Source organism: Trichosurus vulpecula, chromosome 1 (assembly GCF_011100635.1).
Source record: "Trichosurus vulpecula isolate mTriVul1 chromosome 1, mTriVul1.pri, whole genome shotgun sequence".
Taxonomy (NCBI): Eukaryota; Metazoa; Chordata; class Mammalia; order Diprotodontia; family Phalangeridae; genus Trichosurus; species Trichosurus vulpecula.
In genome coordinates, this window is record NC_050573.1 from 363,552,540 (window position 1) to 363,576,843 (window position 24,304).

Here is a 24,304-nt window from a genome sequence, read left to right on the forward strand (position 1 = left end):
ACATAGATCCTTAAAAAAAGTGCCAGAAGCTCACATGTGACAGCAGTGGTTGAAACACAAAATTTGCCATAGCTAAATATGTGGGGTCCAGGTAATATTGCAGCTCCCAATGGTATCATGCCAGCCCTGTTCTTGTTAATTTTTATTTATTTCTGAATTTTTTATCATTTTTGAAATTTTCATTGACTTGCCCATTGAGGATATCATATCTTACCATTTTGGCTCTTATCCAGTCTTATTTCGAGTCAAATCAAATCAACAAACAAATGTTTATTGAGCTCCAGCTGTGTTCAAGGCACTAGACTGGGTGAAATAATTTGCCCCAGAAGGTCACATCGCTGGGGGTCTGTTTCCCACCCCTACCATGGTCCCTAGAATTCAGGCAGCCTCTCATGAGAATCCCATGGCTATAGCATCCTTCTCCCAGGGCCCCCAAGATGCCCAGGATTTAAATTAGATCAACTGAATGGATCAGTGGAGAAGGTGGTAGGGATGCTAGCTATCGCTCCCATATTAAACTCATCCCACCCTCCCCTGCTATGTTTTGTAGAACATTTATTAACTGTGGTGCAGTTGAAAGATCACCGCCTCAGAGGACCTGAGTTCAAATTCTAGTTCTGTCATTTACTGTTTGTGTGAACTTGGTCAAGTCACCACTTCTATGAGATTTAGTTTCCTAGAACCTTCATTTATAAAATAAGAGGATTAGGCTAAGTAATTTCTGAGACTCCTTAGAACTCTAACTCTATCTTATGAGCTAGAGATAGAGATCTGTTACTCTCACATCCCTTCAACCTTCTGGCACCATTGATTGACCTGGAAGACAAGATGTGAAGAAACAATCTAAGGATCACAGGTATCACAGAACACATTAAAAACAATAACAACCAAATTCAATAATGGAGGAAATAATACAAGAAAACTTCCCAGAACTTCTGAAAACAGATAACAAAGCATCAAGTGAGTGAATCTACAGATAACCTTCAGAAAAAAAGGAAGAAAACATACTTCAAACTTCTATCACAATTAAATTTGACAGTTTTGAGGACAAACCACAAATTTTATGTGTGTCCAAGAGAAAAACCTTTTAATTTAAAGAGAATTTTTGAAAAAGAAAATAAAACTGCTTCTGTTCAGAGATTTAAGGGAACATGGAATTTCATGCAGAACTATATACAATTCTATCAATATTTACAAACAGAATACAACGGAGGCTCAAGCCAGAGTGGCAGCGAGGTCTTTTAAGTCACAGTTTATATAGAACTACTATATCAGCATCCATAGTCATCTTTGAAACACAGAAGGGAAGAAAACCCCTTCCCCATCTCCTTTGCAGGCCTTAGATTAGCATCGACATCTTTGCCATCTGCCCCGTCTTGTCTAGTTTATTTTAGATCATTGCTGTGATTCCCAAAAGTTTACGAGTCTGATTCTTAATGATCCTGAACAAGTGGCCCAGAATGTCCCAGTTGCCCCGCCAAAAGTGATTCCTGATTGAGGGGTGACTCAGAGGTCTGTTATACTAAAATATAAGTGTTGCATCATTGTTTTATTTTCATGTGACCCTACAGTCTTAGAGAGGTCATCCAACCCAATACTTCCCTAAAGTATAATTCCCTACTAAATTTTAAATTGCCTTCTTAAAAAATTTTAAAACATCAAGTAATTTTAACAAACTGCTTAAGTTTACAGATTGCTTAAAGTTAACCGACTGTTAACTGCTTAAATTACTTGTTTTGAAACAGAGCCTGAATGGCCATTACAATGTGGATTTTCTGGCAGGACCAATGACATTGTGAATCAATGAGAAGATATTTAGAAGGGCTATGGTGTCTTATTCCGCAAGAGGCATGATGCCTAAATACTGGACTATTTGAACTGATAAAACCATAGGGATGGAATGGTAGAGAGATCTGAGGATTTTAGGGGAGGAAAAAACCTATAGATTCAGAGAGAAGGCAAAAGTGGACATGCAGGATGGATTGATCTAGAATTGGAGGGGCTGGGAAAACAACGTGAAAAGCTTTATGAGAAGTGGTAGGAGATAAAAATCATTGAGAGAAGAAATGGAGATAATTAGAACAAAATAAACTTATGGAGATAGGTAGTTCAGCTCAGGGAAGCCATGTAAGAGCAGAACACCCCTGAGCAGGAGAAAGGAATCAAGGATGCCTGTGGACTATGAACCTAAGGACATTTTCTGTGAAGAGAAATAACTTCCATTTTCATCCTGTGGTGAATTTCAGAGGGAGTCAGGGTATAGACTTTTAAGATAACCAAAAGAGGGAGAATTTCAAAAGAATAAAAAGCTACTTGATAGTATTATGATGCCCTCTAAAAAGCAACTGACAAGACATCAGTAACTTCAGGCCTGTGCATCAACTTTCTCATCTCCATAAAATTAGTATGCATGGAGAGTCTCCTTGATGGAAAATACAATAAGGAAATCAGATAGACTCTTCCTGATGAGTCTCAATAGCAAAATGCATCTTCACAGTCATACAATTCACTGTGATACAAAGAACACAATATCCTGCCAGATCTATTGATTTCTAATCACGAAAAAAGAAATTTTTGACTTAGTAAATAAATATGAAGCCTTAAAAGCTTTCTACTGCAAAGTGACTAATATGAAAATGTTTTACATGATTGCATATGTATAACCTATATCAGATTGCTTACCCTCTCAGGGAGGGGGGAAGAAAGGGATGAAGGGTCAGAATTTGAAACTCAGACCTTAAAAAAATAAAAAACAAATGTTAAAAAATTATGCAATTGGGGGAAAACAAAATATTATTTAAAAATAAAAATACTTACCTTCTCCCCCCAAAAAACTTCCTGTTGATAGTATGTCCATCCTGCATATGTTAAGATCATACTAGGATCCTTGATATATAAAACTACAGAGACAATTTCTCCTACCTTATGATTATCAAAATCAAGCAACACATACAACAGAGAAAACCTAGTCAGTAAAAATGTTCACTTCTGTCCTGGAGAAAGTCCTGCACACAATCCAAATGGAAAAGAAATTTCATGTGGTTATGTATCAGGAGGGCAGAGTTTATAATCTCAAAGAGGATCATAAACATGTCTGAAAGGTTCGGAACCGCCGGATATAAGAAACTCTCAAAGTAGAAGGCAGAAGAATCAAAACATTTATTTAGGCTCCACAGTAACCAACCCATGAACCAGAAGCCCCATTTTGATATGTTGATCATAATCTTCCAGGCCCAATAAGTACGCCTTGAAAGAGTAACCAGGAGGCTACAGAGAAACATGATTGCGTAAAGCAAAATCATGTTTCCCCCTTTTATGGTAATAAGATTACCCACTGGACTGAAGTCTTTGTTCAGCTTCCTCCCGTAGATCAGCTCTGCTACTGGCAGCTCCTGCCTCAGCTGTGTCTGTGTCTGCAACTGAAGCTGCAACTGTAACTGACGATGTAACTGTCGCTGTAACTGACGATGTAACTGCCGCTGGCTCCAACCGAAAAAGGAAAGAAGAGAATCTTCAAGCTGTCCTCTCCCCTCTTATAGGGTTTTTGACATCATCAAGCTCCGCCCTAATGACCAGGGCCGATTGGTTCCTGAGTTGGCCCCTCCCCCTAGCATAGCCGCCAACACCTCCCCTCAGCCAGCCCCATGACTCCTCACACAGGAAGCTGTCTGCTTCCCGGCATGCTCCCCGGGCCTCCTGCCCCGGAAGAGCAAGCCACAGTGTCCAGAGGCTCAATGAGGCAAGCTGAGCCATTCAAAGAAAACAAAAGCCATTATGGCTACACTCCACCCCTTGTTATAGGATACATAATCTAATCAGCCATGTATCCTAGAACATACATTGTGATCCAATTACAAAGGAAACTAAAACATATCATTCATTATAAAGCAAAACATATCATTCAGTGACATTCCCAAACATTGGTTAACGATTCAAATGCGATCCACCCCTAGATCCCAGCAAAATAATCTTTTCAATCAATCATCCCCAAAATAATTATTAATAATTCAAATGTCCACCCCTAAATCCTTGTATCCATTACATAGGATCAATAATATCATAACAATAAAACAACACAGCAAGGATAACACAAAATAAGTAAACAGAACACTATCATCATTTCCACCCCCCTTGAACGATTGGGGCTCAAAATCTTGGGGTGAGGGGTGAAGGTCTCATTTTCCATAGCTTCTTCATGCTGAAATTGGATGTAGAGATGGCCCTGCCCCCAAAAAGTCCCATTCCAGAGGTCATTTCTTTAACGAGCTGGCAGGAATTCCAAGAATGCTACATGCTTAGGCAGTCACCGGAAAGTGCAGGGTGCTTAAGCCTGAAGGAAACAAAACTAGCAACAAGGTTAGCCAAAACAAAGGACAAAAAGAATAGTCTGTGAATCTATTATTATAACCTATTCACGGTAAAATATATGGTTCAGGGGTACGATTTGGTAATTATTTTCCCCTGAATAGACAACTGTTACAGTGTTGTCCTTCCCATGGGCTATAACTTCTGCAGCCTTTGGAATATCATCTGGCTTCCGTTTTACCCATACCTTAGCTCCTGACTTTATTCTATCAATGGAGCAAGATCCTTTTGCCCCTCTAGTAGTTATTTTGGGAGGAGGGTCAGTTTTCACAAAGGGTATTTTTTCACAGGGGATAATAATGACTTGAACCATCCTATCATTTCTACAAAATTGTACAGGTTTTTTACCCATATTCTGGAGTGTCACAACAATTTCTTTTTGATAATTAGAATCTATCACTCCAGCCAATACATGTATTCCTTGAGCCGCTAATCCTGGTTTAGGTAATATCCGTCCAAGATGATTCTTGGGGATTCTCATACATACTCCAGTAGGGGTTTTTCTTATCTCTTTCCTATTTAACCTAAAATTCTCTATACAATGTAAATCATATCCTGCTGAACCAGGTGTTCCTGGACTTGGTAGTGGGACATCTTCCCTCACAGTCCAAAATTCAATGTTTTGGATCTCACATGTTTGCTGTTCTCTGATCTGCAGATTTGGGGTCATCATTCTGGCTAGAGGTGTACTTCCCCCTAAGGGCCTATTATTCAAATTACGTAAGGCAATAGACAAATTATCCTTCCAATGTCGATATGAATTATTTGAGCTTAATTTTCTCAGCTGTTCTTTCAACAATCCATTCATTCTTTCAATTAGCCCAGATGCTTGTGGGTAATATGGAATATGATATATCCATTCTATATTATTCAACACACAATATCTTTTCACTTCTTTGCCCTTGAAATGTGACCCATTGTCACTTTGAATCTGCATTGGGGTTCCATAATATAAACTTACAATATCTAGAGTTTTGCAGGTGTTTTTCTGAGTTGCGTCTTTATAAGGACAAGCCACTAGTACACCTGAATAGGTGTCAACACACGTACATACATATTTACATCCTTTATCCTGGGGTAGTGGGCCAATATAATCTATCTGCCAAATTTGGGCTGGAACTTTTCCCCTTGCTATTTCTCCAGTAACTATCCTAGGAAGAGTTCGTTCTTTTTCTAATTGGCATATACAACACTCCTCTGTTATTTGTTTTAACAACGCATGAGAAATACTGATACCTCGATCCTGTGCCCATCGATGGGTGGCCTGGACCCCTAAATGGCCAGCAGTCTGGTGGACCCATCTTGCTAAGGCTGGGTCATCAGTTGGAGTCGGAGTAGGGACAATACATTCAGTAGCAATCTTTGCTAGTCGATCCGCATGTGCATTGTACTCACGTTCTGGTGTGGTCAGGGTTGCATGAGCATCAACATGAAAAACTGACAGATCTGTAACCAAAGACATGTCCCATATATTTTCCCATAACTCTTTACCCCAAACTTGTTTGCCATGAATCTCCCAATTCTGATTCCTCCATATAGGCATCCACGTAGCTAATCCATTAGCTACCGCCCACGAGTCAGTAAATATATGACACTGTCCTCCTTTCTCTGCTCTGATGGCCTGATGCACTGCCATCAGTTCAGCATATTGGCTACTTCCACCTATCCCAGAACTTTCCAGAGTTCTCCTTGTACAGGGGTTATAGGCTACTGCTTTCCAATGTCTCTTCTGTCCTAAATATTTTGCTGTCCCATCAGTAAACCAAGCATGTTTCTTCTGTTCTTCATTTAGTCCGTCATATCCATTATTCCATTTCACTAAGGATGGTACCATCTGTTGCTTAGATTCAAGGGGCTTTTCATTGCTCTCAGTATCAATGTTCGCCACAGATTCATGTAGAGCAGAAACTCCATTTTTGCCTGCTCTGGACCTATTCTGAATATACCACTTCCATTTGATTATGCTTGCCTCTTGTGCATGTCCAATTCTGTGAGAAGCTGGGGTACTCATTACCCAAGTCATAATTGGAATTCCAGGCCTTAATACCACTTCATGACCCAGAGTTAGTTGCTCAGTTTCTACTAAAGCCCAATATGCAGCTAACAGCTGCTTCTCAAAAGGTGTATATTGCACTCCAGATGAGGGCAGTTTCCTTGACCAAAAGCCTAAAGGTACACTTCGGCTTTGTTGTTTTTGCCACAGACTCCAATTTGCATAGTCATCTTGTACAGTCACTTGTAACTCCACTGGCCCATTTTGCATAGGCCATAAGTCTAGAGCTAATTGAATAGCAGCCTTTGCTTCCTCAAAAGCTCTACTTTGTTCAAGTCCCCAGTCAAATTCATATTTCTTTCTGGTGACTTTATACAAGGGTTTTAAAATCTGTCCCAAATGTGGGATGTGGTGTCTCCAATAACCAAACAGCCCTATGAACTTTTGGGCCTCTTTCTTATTGGTAGGGGTGGGAAAATCCTGGATTTTTTGTCGAGCTTGTGGGAGAATTTCTCGCAGTCCTCTATTCCACTGTATCCCCAAGAATTTTACAGTTTGAGCTGGCCCTTGAACCTTTGCGGGGTTGATTTCCCATCCTTTGCTTTTCATATGGTCAATTAATAATGCTAAACTCTCCTCCACCTCCTTTATATTCTTTCCCTGTATCATGATGTCATCTATGTAATGTGTAAGCTGTACACCAGGTAACTTTAATTCATCCAAATGTTCAGCTACAATCCTGTGGCAAATAGTTGGGCTATGAATATATCCTTGCGGCAGGCGTGTAAATGTATACTGTCGGCCTTGCCAAGTAAAAGCAAACTGATTCCATTGCTTGGGGTCTATTGGGATCGTAAAGAAGGCATTGGCCAAATCAATAACTGCATACCAAGTCCCTTCATGTTTTTGTATTCTCTCTATTAAAGTAACCGTGTCTGGGACAGCAGCATACAAGGGAGGAGTCACTTTGTTCAGCTGTCTATAATCTACTGTCATCCTCCATGTTCCATCTGACTTTCGGACTGGCCAGACAGGGTTGTTCCATTGAGTAGTTGTAGGGACTAACACTCCTGCCTCAACACATTCTCTTATAGTGTTGGCAATTTCATCTTGCCCACCTGGCACACGATATTGCCTCAAAGTAATTATTTCAGAAGGTTCGGGCAAAGTGATTGGATCCATCTTGATTTTCCCCACTAAGACTGCATTAATGCCTATTTTCCTCACAGCAAATTGGTATTTCCCTTCAGGTAAATTTAAGGTCATACCCTTCAATATGTCTATTCCAATGATGTATTCGGGAATAGGCACAATAACCACACTATATTCTTTCTTGGGCAACTGTCCAATTTTCATCATCAATTTAACTTGTCTGGCTGATATTTCAGTCCCTCCTAGTCCTGTGATGGTAATAGGAGTTCCATGGCTGAATTTGTCTGGATTTCCATAAATAAGGGTGGCCTCGGCCCCAGTATCTATTAATGCCTCAGTTACCGTACTTGACCCATTTTTCCAATATATGGTCAAGTTAATGTGAGGTCTGCAATCCAGCCTGTGTATTTCCTTAATTTGGACTGGGGCTCGGCCTGTTCCCTAGTATTCCCTTTCATGTGATTCACTTGGGTATGAAGGTTCAACATCTGTAGCATTTGCAGGAGCAGTTCTGATTTCCCTATCTCTCCTGTTATCAAGGCCTTTATCTCTGTACATTCTATATAATTCATTGGTTGGAATTCCATCTATCATTTCAAAACCTACTCCTGCTCTCAATAAAGCAGTAAACATTTCTTTCCTTGTTACTCTCCTTTGGCGCCAAGTTTGCTGGTTATTCACCCTTCTCTCTTGAGGAGATCTATCCCTTCCCCAGTCACCTAAGTCATATAACTGTAAAATCTTATTTATCACTGTTGTAAGACGGCTCCCTACTTCTCCAAGTAATAAATTCAAAATTAGTTGTTTATAAGCAGGGGGAGCTGTCCTAATTATTAAATTCCTATGAGGCAGTTCCATTGAATCATTGTAATATTTGTCTGCAGTTCCTGTCATAATGGCAGTCTTCATTACCTCCTCCTTTAGTCTCATGATACAATCTCTAAGTGAATACCAGGGTCTGTGCTCAGTGGGCCACATAGAATCAGTAGCATATCTCTTATTGCATCCCACAGTGGCTAATGCCAACAGAGTAGTCCTGCTATCACCATCTCCTTGCTGATGATGTTCCCTAAAAGCTTGTTGAACTAGAGGATCATGGCTGATACCTATGAATCTCATGCAGTCTGTCCCATCTACTGATATTCCACCGGCCCCTTGATCACTGAGTCTTACCATCCAAGATATCAATGGTTCTCCTATTCTTTGGCTGAATCTACTCAAAATATCTGTGACCTCTTGCGGTGAGAAATCTTCCTGAATTTCCCTTGTAACTGAATCTTCACCTCGGGTTTCTGTCTTCCTCCTTTGTATGGGTCGAGCCCTTGTCTGATCATTTAACCATCTCCTATTCTCTGTGTGAGGCACATCCTGAACCCCAGTAGTGTTTTGTGCCTCAGCCCCTAACATTGTCTCATTCTCTCCCCACTCACTTCCTCTGCCACCATGGCTAGGACGAAGCAGGCAGTCATGCTCTTTCTGGGCTGGGTTGAAATGCACTCTGGGCTTTTTTGGTCTCCTGTTGCTCTTAGCCACATTAATAGAAAAGTTCTCATTTGAGTCAGTTTGGTCTCCTGCTTCTTCCTGTGGGGTAGGAGTGCCCCCATGTCTTTCACTTAATCTCAATCTTTCGTATACTAGCCGGTAGGCTGATAACACTATCCAGCTTTGCCTAGATAGTGATGCCCCTGACTGAATCCCAACTTCTCGTAAACACTTTTCCAAATCCCTAGGATCTCCTCTCCGTAGCCTTGGTTCCCAGTTTTCACAGGGTCCAGCTTTTTTAGCCAATTCTTTTGCTAGGGAGGAATAAAATGGATCCTCCCATCCTGGGATATTCATCTCTTCCTCTGAAATTGTTCTGCTTCTAAATAGAGATCTTATACCTAGCGATCCTGTTCGTGACGCCAAATGTATCAGGAGGGCAGAGTTTATAATCTCAAAGAGGATCATAAACATGTCTGAAAGGTTCGGAACCGCCGGATATAAGAAACTCTCAAAGTAGAAGGCAGAAGAATCAAAACATTTATTTAGGCTCCACAGTAACCAACCCATGAACCAGAAGCCCCATTTTGATATGTTGATCATAATCTTCCAGGCCCAATAAGTACGCCTTGAAAGAGTAACCAGGAGGCTACAGAGAAACATGATTGCGTAAAGCAAAATCATGTTTCCCCCTTTTATGGTAATAAGATTACCCACTGGACTGAAGTCTTTGTTCAGCTTCCTCCCGTAGATCAGCTCTGCTACTGGCAGCTCCTGCCTCAGCTGTGTCTGTGTCTGCAACTGAAGCTGCAACTGTAACTGACGATGTAACTGTCGCTGTAACTGACGATGTAACTGCCGCTGGCTCCAACCGAAAAAGGAAAGAAGAGAATCTTCAAGCTGTCCTCTCCCCTCTTATAGGGTTTTTGACATCATCAAGCTCCGCCCTAATGACCAGGGCCGATTGGTTCCTGAGTTGGCCCCTCCCCCTAGCATAGCCGCCAACACCTCCCCTCAGCCAGCCCCATGACTCCTCACACAGGAAGCTGTCTGCTTCCCGGCATGCTCCCCGGGCCTCCTGCCCCGGAAGAGCAAGCCACAGTGTCCAGAGGCTCAATGAGGCAAGCTGAGCCATTCAAAGAAAACAAAAGCCATTATGGCTACAGGTTAGGGTCTCCATGTGTTTCTGTTTGTGGATGACATTGTACTATTCACATCAAGTTCAAGAAAGATTATAGGGTTTCCTAAAATGAGTTTACAGACACTCAAAAGAGACCAGCCTTACAATCCACACAGAAAAACCCAAATGGATAAAGAATGCATAATTTTCTTCATTATGGCATTAGGTGGATGGATTAATTGAGGTAATTAATCAGTACATCTATTTTGGATAGGTACTTAGGAAAAAGAGAACAGGTTGGAATTTACTTAGATAATTGCATAGCTGAATTATCCTGACATACTTTCTGCTATAAAAGTACATATTTTAGTGTAAATATTCTCCTTAACAATGCTACATATCTGTGAAACATGGACCATTAAAGTCTCTGGAGAATAAAAATTCACAGGATTAGAAAAAGTACAGTATTCCGTATCAGAAGACCTAGATTTCTAAGCCTAGTTCCTCTGTTTACTTCTTTTGTGTCTTTGGGCAAACAGTTTAGCCTCTATCTACCTCAGTTTCCTCATTTGTAAAACAAGACTGTTTAAGTGGTCCCTGAGGTTCTTTCCAGGTTTAAATCCCATAATCCTATGGCAGTGACCCAAAAGGCAAAATGGAGAGATGTTTGATGAATGTAAATAGACTGCAGCATATTTTCAAGCATGGTTTATATGTAAGAAATGACATAAACAGTATCATCAGGGACACGTGGGACATGCATATCTGTGCAATACTTAAACTGCCAATTTCACATTTTCATTTCACTCACCCTTCTTGGACCTCTGTTCCCTTTTCTGGAAAATGAGGGATTGAGATAGATAGACTCTTAGGTAACTTCTAATTCTGGATCTGCCATCTGTGGATTGACCATGTCCCTGATGATGATGATGCACTAGTATCCACAAAATAACAAAAAACCTAGAGGAAGGTATCCAACAGACTGAGTGGATTTTTGAGGAAGGAGTTATGGAAGAAAATGGATAAGAATAACAGGATGAGAAAGCATGTATGAGTTATAGCCTTCCCCAGCAAAAGAAGTGCCTACAGCATTGGATCATTGATCCATTAAAGTATAGCTGAATGCAAAAATTATATGTGGAAATTATGTAGGGTCAGTCTTTGTTTTGGCTGCACATGAATATATCTACTTGCTATTCTTCTAAGTAAGAGAACCCAGTCAATATGAGTAAAAAATGCAAGGCGGCAGCCAAAAAAGCTAACAACCCTAGATTACATTAATAGAAGTGTGCTATTAAATATGAGAGAGATGATAGTACTAGCCACTCCTGTCCTGTTTAAATGTAGATTATTATGTTAATCTATGTGTAGATTATTGTGTTAAATTCTGGAACACACATTTTAGGAAGGCCATTACCAAACTAGGGTGCACTCAGAGGAGTGTGACCAGCCCATAAATGTTAAGGATCAGCTGAGGAAACAATGGATAACTAGAGTGGAACCATGAAGACGTCAAGGGGATATGATAGCGGTCTTAAAGTATTTTATGAATTCTCATGTGGAGAAAAGTACAAGGACCAATGGCTGGAAGTCGCTGGGACAGATTCTGGACTGATAGAAAGGAAAACTTACACCTAAAGCTGTCCCCAAAATGGTCTGGGCTGTCTTTGGAGGTAGATGTTTCCCCATAACTTGTGGGCTTTGAGTAGAAGCTGAATGATCACTTGCTGGGATATTGTGAAAGGAATTCTTATTTAGGTAATGGAGTGGATTGGATTACCTCTGAAATAATTTTTGACTTTGAGTTTCTATGATTCTGCAATGTTGCTCATTTTTTGTGGGTTTATTTTTTTTTCATACTAGAACTATGATTTCATTGTTATGGGGACTGTCAATGAGGACACTGTTTTCCACCAAAATGGCACCAATCAACAACCTATATTGCGTGGGACACTGACAAGTTAAGTGACTTAGCCAGGGTCACAAAACAGGCATCAAAGGGGAAATATGAATCTAGTTCTTTCTGCCAAGGCTGCCTATCTTCTTATACCACATGGATTCTATGTAATCCCATAGTCAATTCACTTTAAGAAGCAATAAATGAAAATATATTATTCCTAGCACAGTGCTGGCTATTGTGGAAATTAAGTATAAATAAATTTTAAAGCATTTATTAAGTGTTTGCTATTTGCAAAGCAAAGTGGTAAGAACCAGCAATACAATGGAAAGGTGATGTTCATATTCTAATAAGATAGGAACATTATAAGAGGCATCGGCTGCTCAGATGAAAAACCCCCATGGAATCCTCATAGAACAAGGACTATATTGCTATTTAATGTTATTTGCATTGATAAAAACCATAGCTTATTCTGATGTTGAACCATTTGACAGAGTCAAGAACTTTGGTGGCAAGGAATGTTGCTTCCATATGTTCAGTAGCTATGGCTGCTAAGGAGGCAAACGTCACCTCACCTCCTCAGACAGTTGCCAGTTCGTATCTCTTCAAGGGTTGCTCCCCAAGATGGTGGCTGCAGAACGGCTAGTAGCAAGGTTGTTGGGGATGGTGGGAGAGAGTTTGGAGGCTTAAGATACTGGGCTGTTTCTACCTGGATATGAAAGAAGGTGGTGGATAAGGTGGTTTGATATGGCCAGACCTTCGCGTCTTTTCTCTTCCTCAGAGAACCTCACTACTTCGGCTAGGTTGACTTGTCTGCTTCATTAGTGACAGTCAGTGTTGGTTGTGGTGGGGAAGGCTGGGGGAGAATTCAATGGGAGGGGTTGTTATCCTAGGTCAGGAGTGGGGCACCTGTGGCCTCGAGGCCACATGTGGCCCTCTAGATCCTCAAGTGCAGCCCTTTGGCTGAATCCAAACTTCACAGAACAAATTCTTGTGGTTTTGGATTTGATTTGGATTCAGCCAAAGGGCTGCACAGAGGAACTAGAGGGCCTTGTGTGGCCTCAAGGCTGCAGGTTCCCACCCCTGACCCAGCCGATAGCTACAGGGTCCAGGCTGCCTCAGTTTCCTCATCTATAAAATGAGCTAAAGAAGGGAATGGCAAAAATCACTCCAGTGTCCTTGCCAAGAAAACTCTAAATGGAATTGTGAAAGAGCTAGACACAACCAAAAAAACGACTGAACAGGAAGTGGGTGTTCTCAAGGGGTTGTGGGTAGAGGGGGGGAGGGCGGGTCACCAGATTGGTGCCAAATGTATTGCAGAGACATAATCAGCTTAGCCCATTGCAGTTCAGAACTTCTGAGTTCAAGTGATCCTCCTGGCTCAGACTTCCCAGTAGCAAAGTCTACAGACCTATCTTCAAGTGGCCTTTTAAGCAACAGCAAACAAACAAAGTTAATCTGTGGATCAATCTCTGATTTTCCTGCTTTCTAGACTGATTTATATGAAGACGTACTATAATTTAATGTTTAGTCTTTGCAGCTTGTTAGATTAACACAGGGCTGACCCATCAAAGAAAAAGAAGGGAAAAAAAAACCTACAAATCAGAGAAACCAGTTGCTGAAACCGTGAAGAACAATGGATCTTGGCCGAGTCAGCCTCCTTTGTTGTGTTTTCTTGGCCTGGGCCTGTTGTTTTGTGCTGGTTGAGCCAAGAAACATTCTAAATTACTTAAGGTCTATTGTGATCAGTTGTCTATGATGATTCTTCCAGCATATCACTTTTCCACTGAAGAGAGAATTTTAAGAAAATGGAACAATCGCTGCTCACATGTTAAAGCTCCTGTTATATAATGGAAAAGGCGAACTTGTTATTTCCAGATCTAAGGGAATGTGTTTCAGCATAGAGAAGACTCTTTTCGTATTTCCTAGAGCCTGGACCTTTCTCTCTGTCCAGATTTTCAGAAAGGAAACAGTGCTAAGTACCTGTCAGAAAAGAAAATGCAGATCTTTTTTTAGTCTGGAAAAACTGAAGTTAGCACAAGGAAAACTTGCCGAGTTAGAGCTTTTATAGCTTTCCTGATCCTGAAGGAGAAGGCACAGAGCTATGGAATGATACTGCAGCAGCAGGTGGGAGATGTAGGCTCCCATCCCAGCCCTGTCACTAACTCCCTAAGATGCTGGGTGTCTTGGGGTAAGCCACTGAACTTCTCACACTGATTTCTTCATGTGTAAAATGTGGCATTTGAACCTATTTGATCGCTATGGTCCAGCTTTAAAAGTATATTTATCTATAAAAAATGAAGCCTAAATATTTCTGTTTCCTTGTTATGAGGGAAGGAGGAAAAGAAGGAAACAAATATTATTCTGTACTCACTGTGTGCCAGGCACTGTGTTAACTACTTTATGAATATTATTTCCTTTGATTCTCATAATAACTCTGGCAAGCAGGTGCTGTTATTATCATCCCCATTTTACATTTGAAGGAACTAAGGCAGGCAGCATTTAAGTGATATGCCCAAGGTCACACAGCTAGGAAGTGTCTGAGGCTGGATTTGAACTCGGATCTTCCCGACTCCATGCCCAGAACTCTATCCTCTGCACCACCTAGCTCCCTCTAGGGAACATCAAGGCACCAGTAGAGGCTGGGGTGGATGAATGCAGGCAGAAGAGCATCAAGGAGAAAAAAGCAGAAGTCCCCCTGAAGCCTGCAGGAAAAGGATCCAGATGTTGAATGGCTTTGTCCTTACTTGCCTCCTATTCCCCACTAGCATGAGGATAGGACCCAGGATTCTGAGCTTCCAGCTCATGCCCTCACTTGAGGTTTGAGGGGAAAAGAGGTCAGAGCATCTTAAGACCAGAATTTTCTTTTTTGAGATGTAGTAAAAGTTGAAATTTCTCTACCCTTTTCTCTGAGACCTCCTCTTCATACTTTAGCCATGGACCAGTTTAACTAAGACCAACCCTGACTCCCACCTCCCAAAGCTTCTTCATGATTAAGCCACACTTAAAAGTGATCCCTCATACTTGATCTTTGTCATCCTTAGCCTGTCTCCCCAGCCTCTTTTGTTTATTTATTAAATAATGTTTTATTTTCCCCCAATTATATTTAAAAACAATTTTAGCATTCATTTTTTTAAAGTTTTGAGTTCCAAATTCTATCCCTTCCTTTCCCCCTCTGTGTCTTCCCAGCCTCTTGACAAAAAAGTTAAGAATACTTTTATACACATGGGAAATTTACTATGAAATGTACCAAGAATAACCGAATTCAAATTCAGCAAACATTTGTTGTCTACTATGTCCTAGGAACTGAGGGAGATAAAGAAAAATATGATAGCATTTTTTTTTACTTCAAGCGTCTTATAATAAAGAAGGGAAGATAACTGATATCTGTAAACAGCTAGTACAAAACAGAATGCAATAAGTGCATACAAATAAAGACTGTGAGTGTTAAAAGAGGGAGAAATCCCTCTTGTGGTCGTGGGGAAATCATGGAAGCCTTCTTAGCTTTTGAGCTGGGAGTGGAAGAAATCTTCATTGGTTGAAAGGGAACTCTTTGGTCACCCAGTCCAATCATACCCCAAAAAGAATCCCTAGTACAACAGACCAAACAAGTAATTATCTAGAATATTTTTTTTTAAAAACCAAGGGGACGCTCTAGTTCCTAAAGGAGTCCATTCCACTTTTGAATGGCTCTAATTATTAGGAGTTTTCTCTTTACATAATACTTAAGTTTATCCCTTTGCAACTTCTACACACATGTCTTAGTTCTGCCCTCTGTGTTCAAACAGACCAGCCTAATCCTTCTTCCCCTAGACAGGCTTCCTGACTACCTGGATATAGGAATCATGTGCTCTCTCAAGCCAAGTCTTCTCCAAGGTAAATGTCCTCAGTCCTTTTCCAGTCCTCACATGGCATATACTGGAAATTCTTAAAGTCTGGTTGCCCTTTTCTGGACATTCTCTATGATGTAGTATCCTGAACTGAATATAGTACTCCGGGACTGGCCTGGCCTGACTAGAGCAGATTTTGACAGGACTGTCACCTCCTTTTGTCTGGAGGCTGTTCCTTCATTTCTTGATCTAGCCCTGGATAGCTTTAATTTTTTGTATGCTATCTTATACTATTGTCTCCTGTTGACCTTTGCAGTCCATCAAAGCCCAGATCTTTTTTTTCCTACAGAATCATATAATTTTAGAGTTGGAAGGAACCATAACCCTCCAGTTTATTTCATCTCTCAAAAGAAATCCCTACCGAATATATAACACAAACTGCCGTCTAGCTATATTTCTCTCATCTTGTACTTGTTAAGGTGATTTCTTGAACCTAAGTGCAAGAAATTTTGGCTGAAATAACAACTCAGCTACTTAAACCTGTGTGACTTGAGGCATGTCATGTCACGTCATCTCATCTGGAAAATCAGGGAATTGCAGGACGTTCCACTTCTGGTCCTTTGTGTTGGAGTTACTTTTTCACATTGGATTTAATGTGTCCAATAGGCATCTAGCATTTGTGGTTTGTTCAGTTTTTGAAGAAGTTAACAATTTCTGCTTAAATTTTACATACTTTTAAAGAGTATCAAGATATAGTTTATGGTCAAGATACATAGTCAGTACATCACATCATTTATCATGTTCAACAAAATATTGACCTGTCAAAATTTTCAAAAGGGCCCATCTCCTATCATCTCCTAGCATCAAATGAAATATATAGTTCACAGAGCTACTCTTACTTCATTAGAACATTTGTAATCTTAAATAAGCCAGCAAGGGAAGCAGACATGGACCAGACATGGACCACCCCAAGTCAGCATGTGCTTAGGGTAAGTTAAAATATCTTCTAAGCCATTATCAAGAGAGGGCAGACTTTAGATTACACCAATAAGATGTTTAGGGACCCTTTCAGATAGAAGATGCAGTATTCAATTCGATTTACCTAGAATTTGTTACATGCTAAGCTTTCTGCTAAGGGCTGAAGATTCAAAAAGAAACATGAAAAAGCTTCTGCCCTGAAGGAGCATATATTATACCAGTAAGAAATGCATTATGTGCAGCAAATCAATACAAAATACATACAAATTAATTTTAGGAGAGTGGAGAGCACTAATAACTGGGGAGATCATGATGGAAGAACCTTGCAAAGGAAAAGATCCAGCACTAAACCCAGAGAAAAGGGAGATTCTACATAAATGGCAAAGTCTTCCAGTTCAACTTCTAGAATGAAGTATTGCTTGAAACAGAAGTACAGAATAAAATAGGCATGTTCTCGTTGCATGAATGCTATTTGGGATGTACCCAAGGATCAACACACAGAATACAGCCCACTAACTCCAAGAACAATCCCAGAAGATTCTTTTAACAGTGATAGAAGATACCAGAAACCATCCTAATGAACCATTGGTTAATGGTATCATTATGAGTCCAGCAGTCCATATGTATCACCTATAGAGGTGTGAAAGTCCTGGATCTGCCATGGTATACTTTATAACATGAGAAGCATGAGGTGTTATCTGCTTCAGAAACAGTGACATATGTTGGCTGTGTGATCCTGGAAAAGTGAGTAAATCTCTCAGTTAAGTAACTGACAATTTTGTGAGACTATGTTGCCAATCTGCAATAGTTAGAGGGAGTTTTCTCATGGAGAGTTCCCTCTACCAATTATGTACTAAGTCCAGCCAAATAAATAGATAACCAAATAAATAAATGCTTTTTGAATCCAACTAAATTGGAGAACTCCCCAATTGTTTCAGACATCTCAATATGCAATGTGGAGCTATTATAAAGATCTATAATGTGGTGAGGCTCCAATTGGAGGATGGATCCAAGACAACACCTGGTACCTGGTACTGCCAAAATTAAACGGTGTACCTCTTTCCACCCAGCGTAGATTATAGATTCCCCTGAAAATTACCTCCCCTTCTCCTGTTCCACCTGCTTCTTGTGTGTGGTATGCAGTCCTGTGTGGTTTCACTCCATTAACGAGGTTTTGGCTGTTCTTCAGACTTCTTTCCAGATGGAGTTCCTGGGGCAGTGAGCCCAGCAGATGCTGAATTCAGACAGGAGCATGAATACTAAGGCCTCAAACACAACTTTCCTTCCCTTCCCTTATCATTACAGGTTTGCACTCAAAGTTTAAAATCACCAATGTCACCCTTCCTCTCCATAGCTAGTCTGGTGGGAGGAATAGCACATACCTCTCATCTTCCATAAAAAAAGTCAAGGCTGGTCTTAGGAAATCTTAATTTAATGCAGTCAGTCCTTTTTTGGAGAAGTTAGAATGAAAAGCAAAAATCTGTTAAAGATAGATTTATAGGAAACGAGTGACTGTGTATAGTTGACTATAATGAAACTTTTTTTATAGTGCTTGGTAATATTAAAAAAAAATTTATGGTTTTGACTGAATTCCAGCATTGATATTGTAGCTTTACATACTTCCAGAAACCAAATTTATAGGATATCAGGTTTTGTTCTCCTATGTGTAATATGCATCTAGATGGGATAAGACCTAGAGAAATTCAGTTTATTGACATATTGGATTTATACTCACTTACTTCTAGTAGGATTCTGCTTCTCATGGCATCTCCAGCTTGGGAAACAAAAAACAAAAACATGTCCCCCAGATTAGACAAGTGTGGAGAAATTATGTTATCTCCTGTTCCCATCCCTATCTGAATTGGAAGAAAGCTAGGTTTGCAAAGGCAACCAACCAAGTATTTAAGGCACTGAGACTGAACCTGTATTCGTTCAAGGCATTTTATTTCATTTCAGGGAAAGAAAAACTCATTCCTCAAGTGCTTTCAGTTCACATTACAATCTCTTCTGAACTTAATTATTTAGGAGAGAGAGAACTTACATCTGTTTTTAATGATAACTACCTGCTGAAATGCATGCTCTTTGGTCCCAAAGTCAAGCAGGAACTAAGCTTTCCCCAATCTAAGTAGCCGCCTCAATGTCCTTCACCCAGAGCGGTCCCAGCAGGCTTCAACATTAAAGAGAAGCCTTTGCTTTAATTGGACACTACTAAAAATTCCTATGACCTTTTGATGACATGTTAACAGATGTTTCCATTAAAAAAAGGAAAAAAGATGAGACATATGCAAGTGTTATAACAAAGAATTTAGTCAGAGACAAGATACCATCACGGATAGGTTAGCTATGCTGAAGGATAAGTTAACTTGGTTAGCTGGCGGTACTAATGAGGGTGGGACAATAGAATTGAAACCTTTACAGATAAATTAACTTTCCACTAAGGTATTAAATCCACTACCCGTTTTCTGTTCTGCTCTGAAGCCATGAAAACTTTCTACCAGCAATGCCTCTCCTCCCTATTGTTTTGGCATAGGAACCTCCATGAATCTTATCCTCCTGGGAACCCAAGGCCATGGATCATAAGATTGTAGCTTTAGAGGTATAAGGAACCCTGAGAGGTCATTGAGTCCATTTTACAGATGAGAAAACTATGGCCCAGAGAGTTTAAGAGACTTGCTGGGGGGTCCAACAATTTCTAAGTTTATGAGGTAGGATTCCAATCCAGTCCTTCCTAATTCCAAATCTGGCACTCTGCCCACTACATTACATTGCCTGTTTTGCTAAGCTTTGGCTTCTTCTTTTCCCCTGGTTGGCAGGGAATGGGTTCAGAAGTTGTAACAATAATGTTGCTAGCGGCTTCTGTGGGGGGCGTAAGACCAACAATACCAGCACACAGGAGGGCTGCTAGCACAGTTTCTTTTGATCTGCTTTTCTAAGGAAAGCAACTTTAAGGGGTTAACAATCTAAGTTTAATTAAGCATACATATATCATTCACTTAGTTCAGGGGGGAAAGCCAGCATCCTGAACTTCAGAAAGAATACAAACAGAAATTACAAGCATACATTATATAAACAGAGCAAATAAACACAAATCAATCTACCCATAGCAATTCATAGTTGCCAGAGATAAGCACCAATGTCTGAGTTTTTTGAGGGGGGGGGGGGCCCACTTCAACAACTACCCAGAGTCTTGTCACTAATGCTCTTTCAATGAGTGTGCCCCCAAAGGCAAAACGCTAACCTCTGAGTCAAAGGGCATCACAGCCATGCAACTCAAACCCATATCACTTAGGCCTTCCCTTGACATAAACATGTTATCGAAGACTCTGATTCAATCAAAGATTCCTTAGTCTTGAGAATCACTCCAAAATAAAGACAACAAAAAGTCCACTTTGCTTGCCATTACATTTGAAAAGCAAAGCTCATCAAAGGTATTTGATTACCTCAGCATCCTAAAAGAGAAAAGACTAAAAATATGTCCCACCTTAATTACCATAACAGAAGTTGTAGGGTTCTCTGGCTTTTTCTAGACCTTTGCAACCCTTTCAGTCCCCATAGCTAGACCCAGCAAGAGATAGAAGTTTAAGTCATTTCTGCACTATCTCCTCCATCATCCTTATTAGCTGCCTTGTGTCTCAATTGGGGTTGATATTGCTCACTGAATAAAGTTATCTGTCTGGGAGCATCTGGCTTCTTGCATGATCTTGGCATGTGTATGGGAGACACCTTCATAGAAGAGAGCCTTCAAGGCTAAATTTTCTTCTACTAAGTCCAATGCTGTATAATTATTGGGGTTTTTGGGCAGGAGTGGATGGTAAGGGAGGCTGGGAGGAAAAGATGATAAAAAGCAAACAGAGTAGGATCAATTCACTGAGAAACAACAAGCATTTATTAAGCACTTACTGTATGCTAAGCGCTGTGGTAAATACTGGGGATACAAATAGAAGCAAAAAGAAAGACAGTCCCTGCCCTCAAGGAACTTACAATTTTCTAGTGGAAAAAGACAATATATCAAAGGAAGCTGAAATAGAAGAGAGGAAAAGTACCTACTAGGGTGTGGTGGAGAAAGAAGTTTGGAGAGTCCAGAGCAGGGCCAAGAGAGGACTGAAGGAGTAAACATGGCTGGACTTGGGGTCCTGCCTTAAAATGGAGATTTCAAGAGGAAACAACCAATCAGAAGAAGGGGCCACAAAGGTAGACAGATGTTCCAGCTTGGGAAGGCTGAAGGATCATCCAGGATGAGGTTTCTGGAGGACGGTGGCAAAGGCAGTTTCCAGGACAAGGAGGCTGGTGAATCATAGTGGTGAAGAGAACAAGACAACTGGATATTAACTCATTCAAAGTAGAAATATATAATATACGTGTCATTGGAAATTATTGTCGACTGAAAGTTCGGTTTAAATCACTAACATTATTTGGAGGAAGTAATAGTTTTTAATAAATCTTTCCTCAACTCTTCTTTCTACCTATCTTTGAAGGCCCAGGTGAAATCCTGCCTTTTTTGGAAAGATTTCCCTGGACATCCTAGGTGACATGTTCCTCAACTAATCTCATAGCCCTTTTCATTTTTATTATTAATTTAGTATATTCTATTTTATGTTATAATTATTTGTGCATATGCTTTATACTTTTTATACTCTATTGTAAGCTTATTAAGGGCAAACTATTTCTTGTTTATATTTTCATTAGTAATTAATAGTCGGTCATTTATAATGAGATATAATTATTATCATTTGTCTTTGTACTTTCCCCCAACACATAGTAGGCACTTAAAAAGGATTATTGAATGAATAAATTATTTGTTTGTGTTTATTTCCAAGATATTCTGGATAATGAAAATATAGTTTGTACCTAGTCATTATTAACATACTTTGTTACCTTAATCACTAAAACAGTCTCTGAGTAATGGGAACACATTCTATTTTTAGGTCATCATTGAGTGGTCTTCTGACGTCATCATTTCGTCAACACCAAGAGTCGTTAGCGGCAGAGAGAGAGAGGCGACGGCAGGAGAGAGAAGAGAGGTTGCAAAGGATAGAACGGGAAGAAAGAAACAAATTCAAGTAAGGAACAGTTTTGAGATACGTGACCTGATGCCTTGAAAATTAGTCACCACAAACGCCGATGCAATTATGCGTGAATGTGCTGTAATAGTAATACTAGTGGCTTGAATTCATATAAGTGCTTTAAGGTTTGCAAAACACTTTACTAACATTATCTCATTTGAGCCTCACAACAGCCCTGTGAGGTGGTTACTGTTATTGCCCCATTTTATGAAGAAGATTAAGGGATTTGACTACGGTCACATAACCAGTAAGTGCCATGAGGCAGGGCTCAAACCTGTCTTCACGTCCTACACTCGGGATGCTATGCCATGTTTTTATATAAGGGACAGTATGAATCCTGGATTGGGAGTCAGGATCTAGGTTCAGCGCCTAGATCTGATCCTTCCTACCTCATCTGCTTTGAGTGAGTGGTGCCTCTTTGTGTTTTGGTACAAAAAGAATGTAGGCTATACTGAGGGGGAAACCCAGAAATACCTATACCCCACCTGCTGGGAATGCTTCAGTGCAGATGGCACTGACCAGTAAAGCAAGCAAATTATGAGTGCATAAGAAAAGGCCTGGCAATGTGAATGCTTTCATTATGTGCCAGCATAATCTTAACAAAACTGAAAGCAGATCTTTCCAGTTATAGGCAAGGACCTGGGCGATTCATTTTACCACTATCAAGGACTGCTGCTTTTTGTCAACAATACCCTCAGCTCCAATAACAGACAATAGTAATTTGTAAACTGATACAGGGCAATTGTAAGAAGTAATTTTATACTTAAGTCCAGATTAGATAACATAAGAGCTAAAATCTGAAGAAGGAAAATGTTGAAGAACCTGAGGTCAATGAGTCAACACAAACTCCTGAAATTTTAGATACTAACAAAATGGATGACAAAGGTAATACCAGTACCAGATGATTTTTGAAGAGGAGATGGACATACTTGGACTGGAATTTCAAAAAGCACTTTTAAAGTTTGGCAGCATAAATCCAACTAGCCAATAAACTGTATCAAAACAGAACAATTCAAAAGTGGATATTTCCTATAGGTACCATGAGTGAATCAATTCTCACAAAAGTTTTGACAGAAAAAGTAAAAATATTTCCAGATAAGCATGCAACCATATATATTATATATATAATATATGTGTATATACATACATATATATGTATATAAACCCATGCATATGTACATATACACACATGCATATATAAATATATACACATGCACATATACAGATGTATACACGTGTCCACACATGTCCACACGTGTTTATATATATATATACATATTCACATATATACATACATACACACATAGATGTAGATATAGGTATAGATATAGATAAAGGCAGCAGTCAGCACTATAAGAATCATAGGAGGAAAGATGGTGCTGTAAAGGAATACTCCTAAGGACAGGTGCCAAACAGCACCATGGAAGGAACAGGTGGCAAAAGCTATTGAGGAACTAAAGATATTAGAAGATTTCTTCAATATCTAGCTGATATACTCAGTAAAAAAAAATTGAATGCTATATAACCTGATTCAAGACCAAAACAAGCAGCAAGAGGAATGGAATCTGGAATCATTTATCAGTATCTGATTAGAAGCATCAGTAGACTCACTTGTTCTATACAAGTGAAATGAAATAGTGTGAAGTGTGGAATTGTTGTTGTGTTTGTCCTTTGCTCTCCAAGAGGACCATGACATCAGGGAGATGATGACATGACTTGCAGTTGACTTTGATTTGAGTAAGAGAAGTCTGTACAAAGTCACCAGCCTCGCTGTCTTCTTCAGAGCCATCTGGATCCAGTGGCCTGATATTCATCAGGACCATTGGAGATGACCCAGGATGCAATGGGAGACCCTGGCTCTTTTAGGCTAAGAGCTTTTCAGGTTCTCACTTTGAGTAAGGTAATGCCCATTCAGTGAATAGGCCTCTTTGAGAAGTGAGTCAAAGGATAGCCCCTTTAGTTAAAAAAAAAGAGAGAAAAAGAAATCAAAATAGGAGGGGAAGACCCTCAGGGTTGCTCGCCAGAAGAGAAAGAGTTATTATTTACTTTCGCTCTGAGCCAGGATTGCCCAAAAAATAACCATCGAGTGGTATTGGGCAGAGACCTATTGTTGTCCAATTAAAGAGGATTTAAAGAGTTAGGAAGATTGAGATTTAGAGGCACTAACCAAGAATTATATGCTCCCCTGTAGAGGCATGGGTCCCTTATTTCTCAGAGTCAGAAGTAGAACTAAAGAAATGCTGAAGATGGATAAAAGCATCAATTTGGAAAAAAAAAAGTTTAAAGAACATTGATGTTGACTCAGCTAGAGACATGGGCCTCCTTGTTGTTCTTTGCACATGACACTCCATCTCCCAAACCCATGCCTTTTCATTGGGTGTGCCCCATGCATGGAAGGCTTTCCCTCCTCACCAGAACCTCCTG

The 24,304-nt window shown here is 40.1% G+C and overlaps 1 protein-coding gene across 6 annotated transcripts in view; it reads left to right on the plus strand.

The window, feature by feature from the left end:
• The window catches only part of FHOD3 (formin homology 2 domain containing 3), a 726,388-nt gene that overhangs the window by 588,828 nt on the left and 113,256 nt on the right, over window positions 1-24,304 (plus strand). For all 6 annotated transcript variants that reach the window (XM_036756241.1, XM_036756258.1, XM_036756249.1 and 3 more), the window contains one exon: window positions 21,743-21,877. In XM_036756241.1, the coding sequence (XP_036612136.1) occupies window positions 21,743-21,877 (135 nt within the window). The remainder of the gene's footprint in view (window positions 1-21,742; window positions 21,878-24,304) is intronic.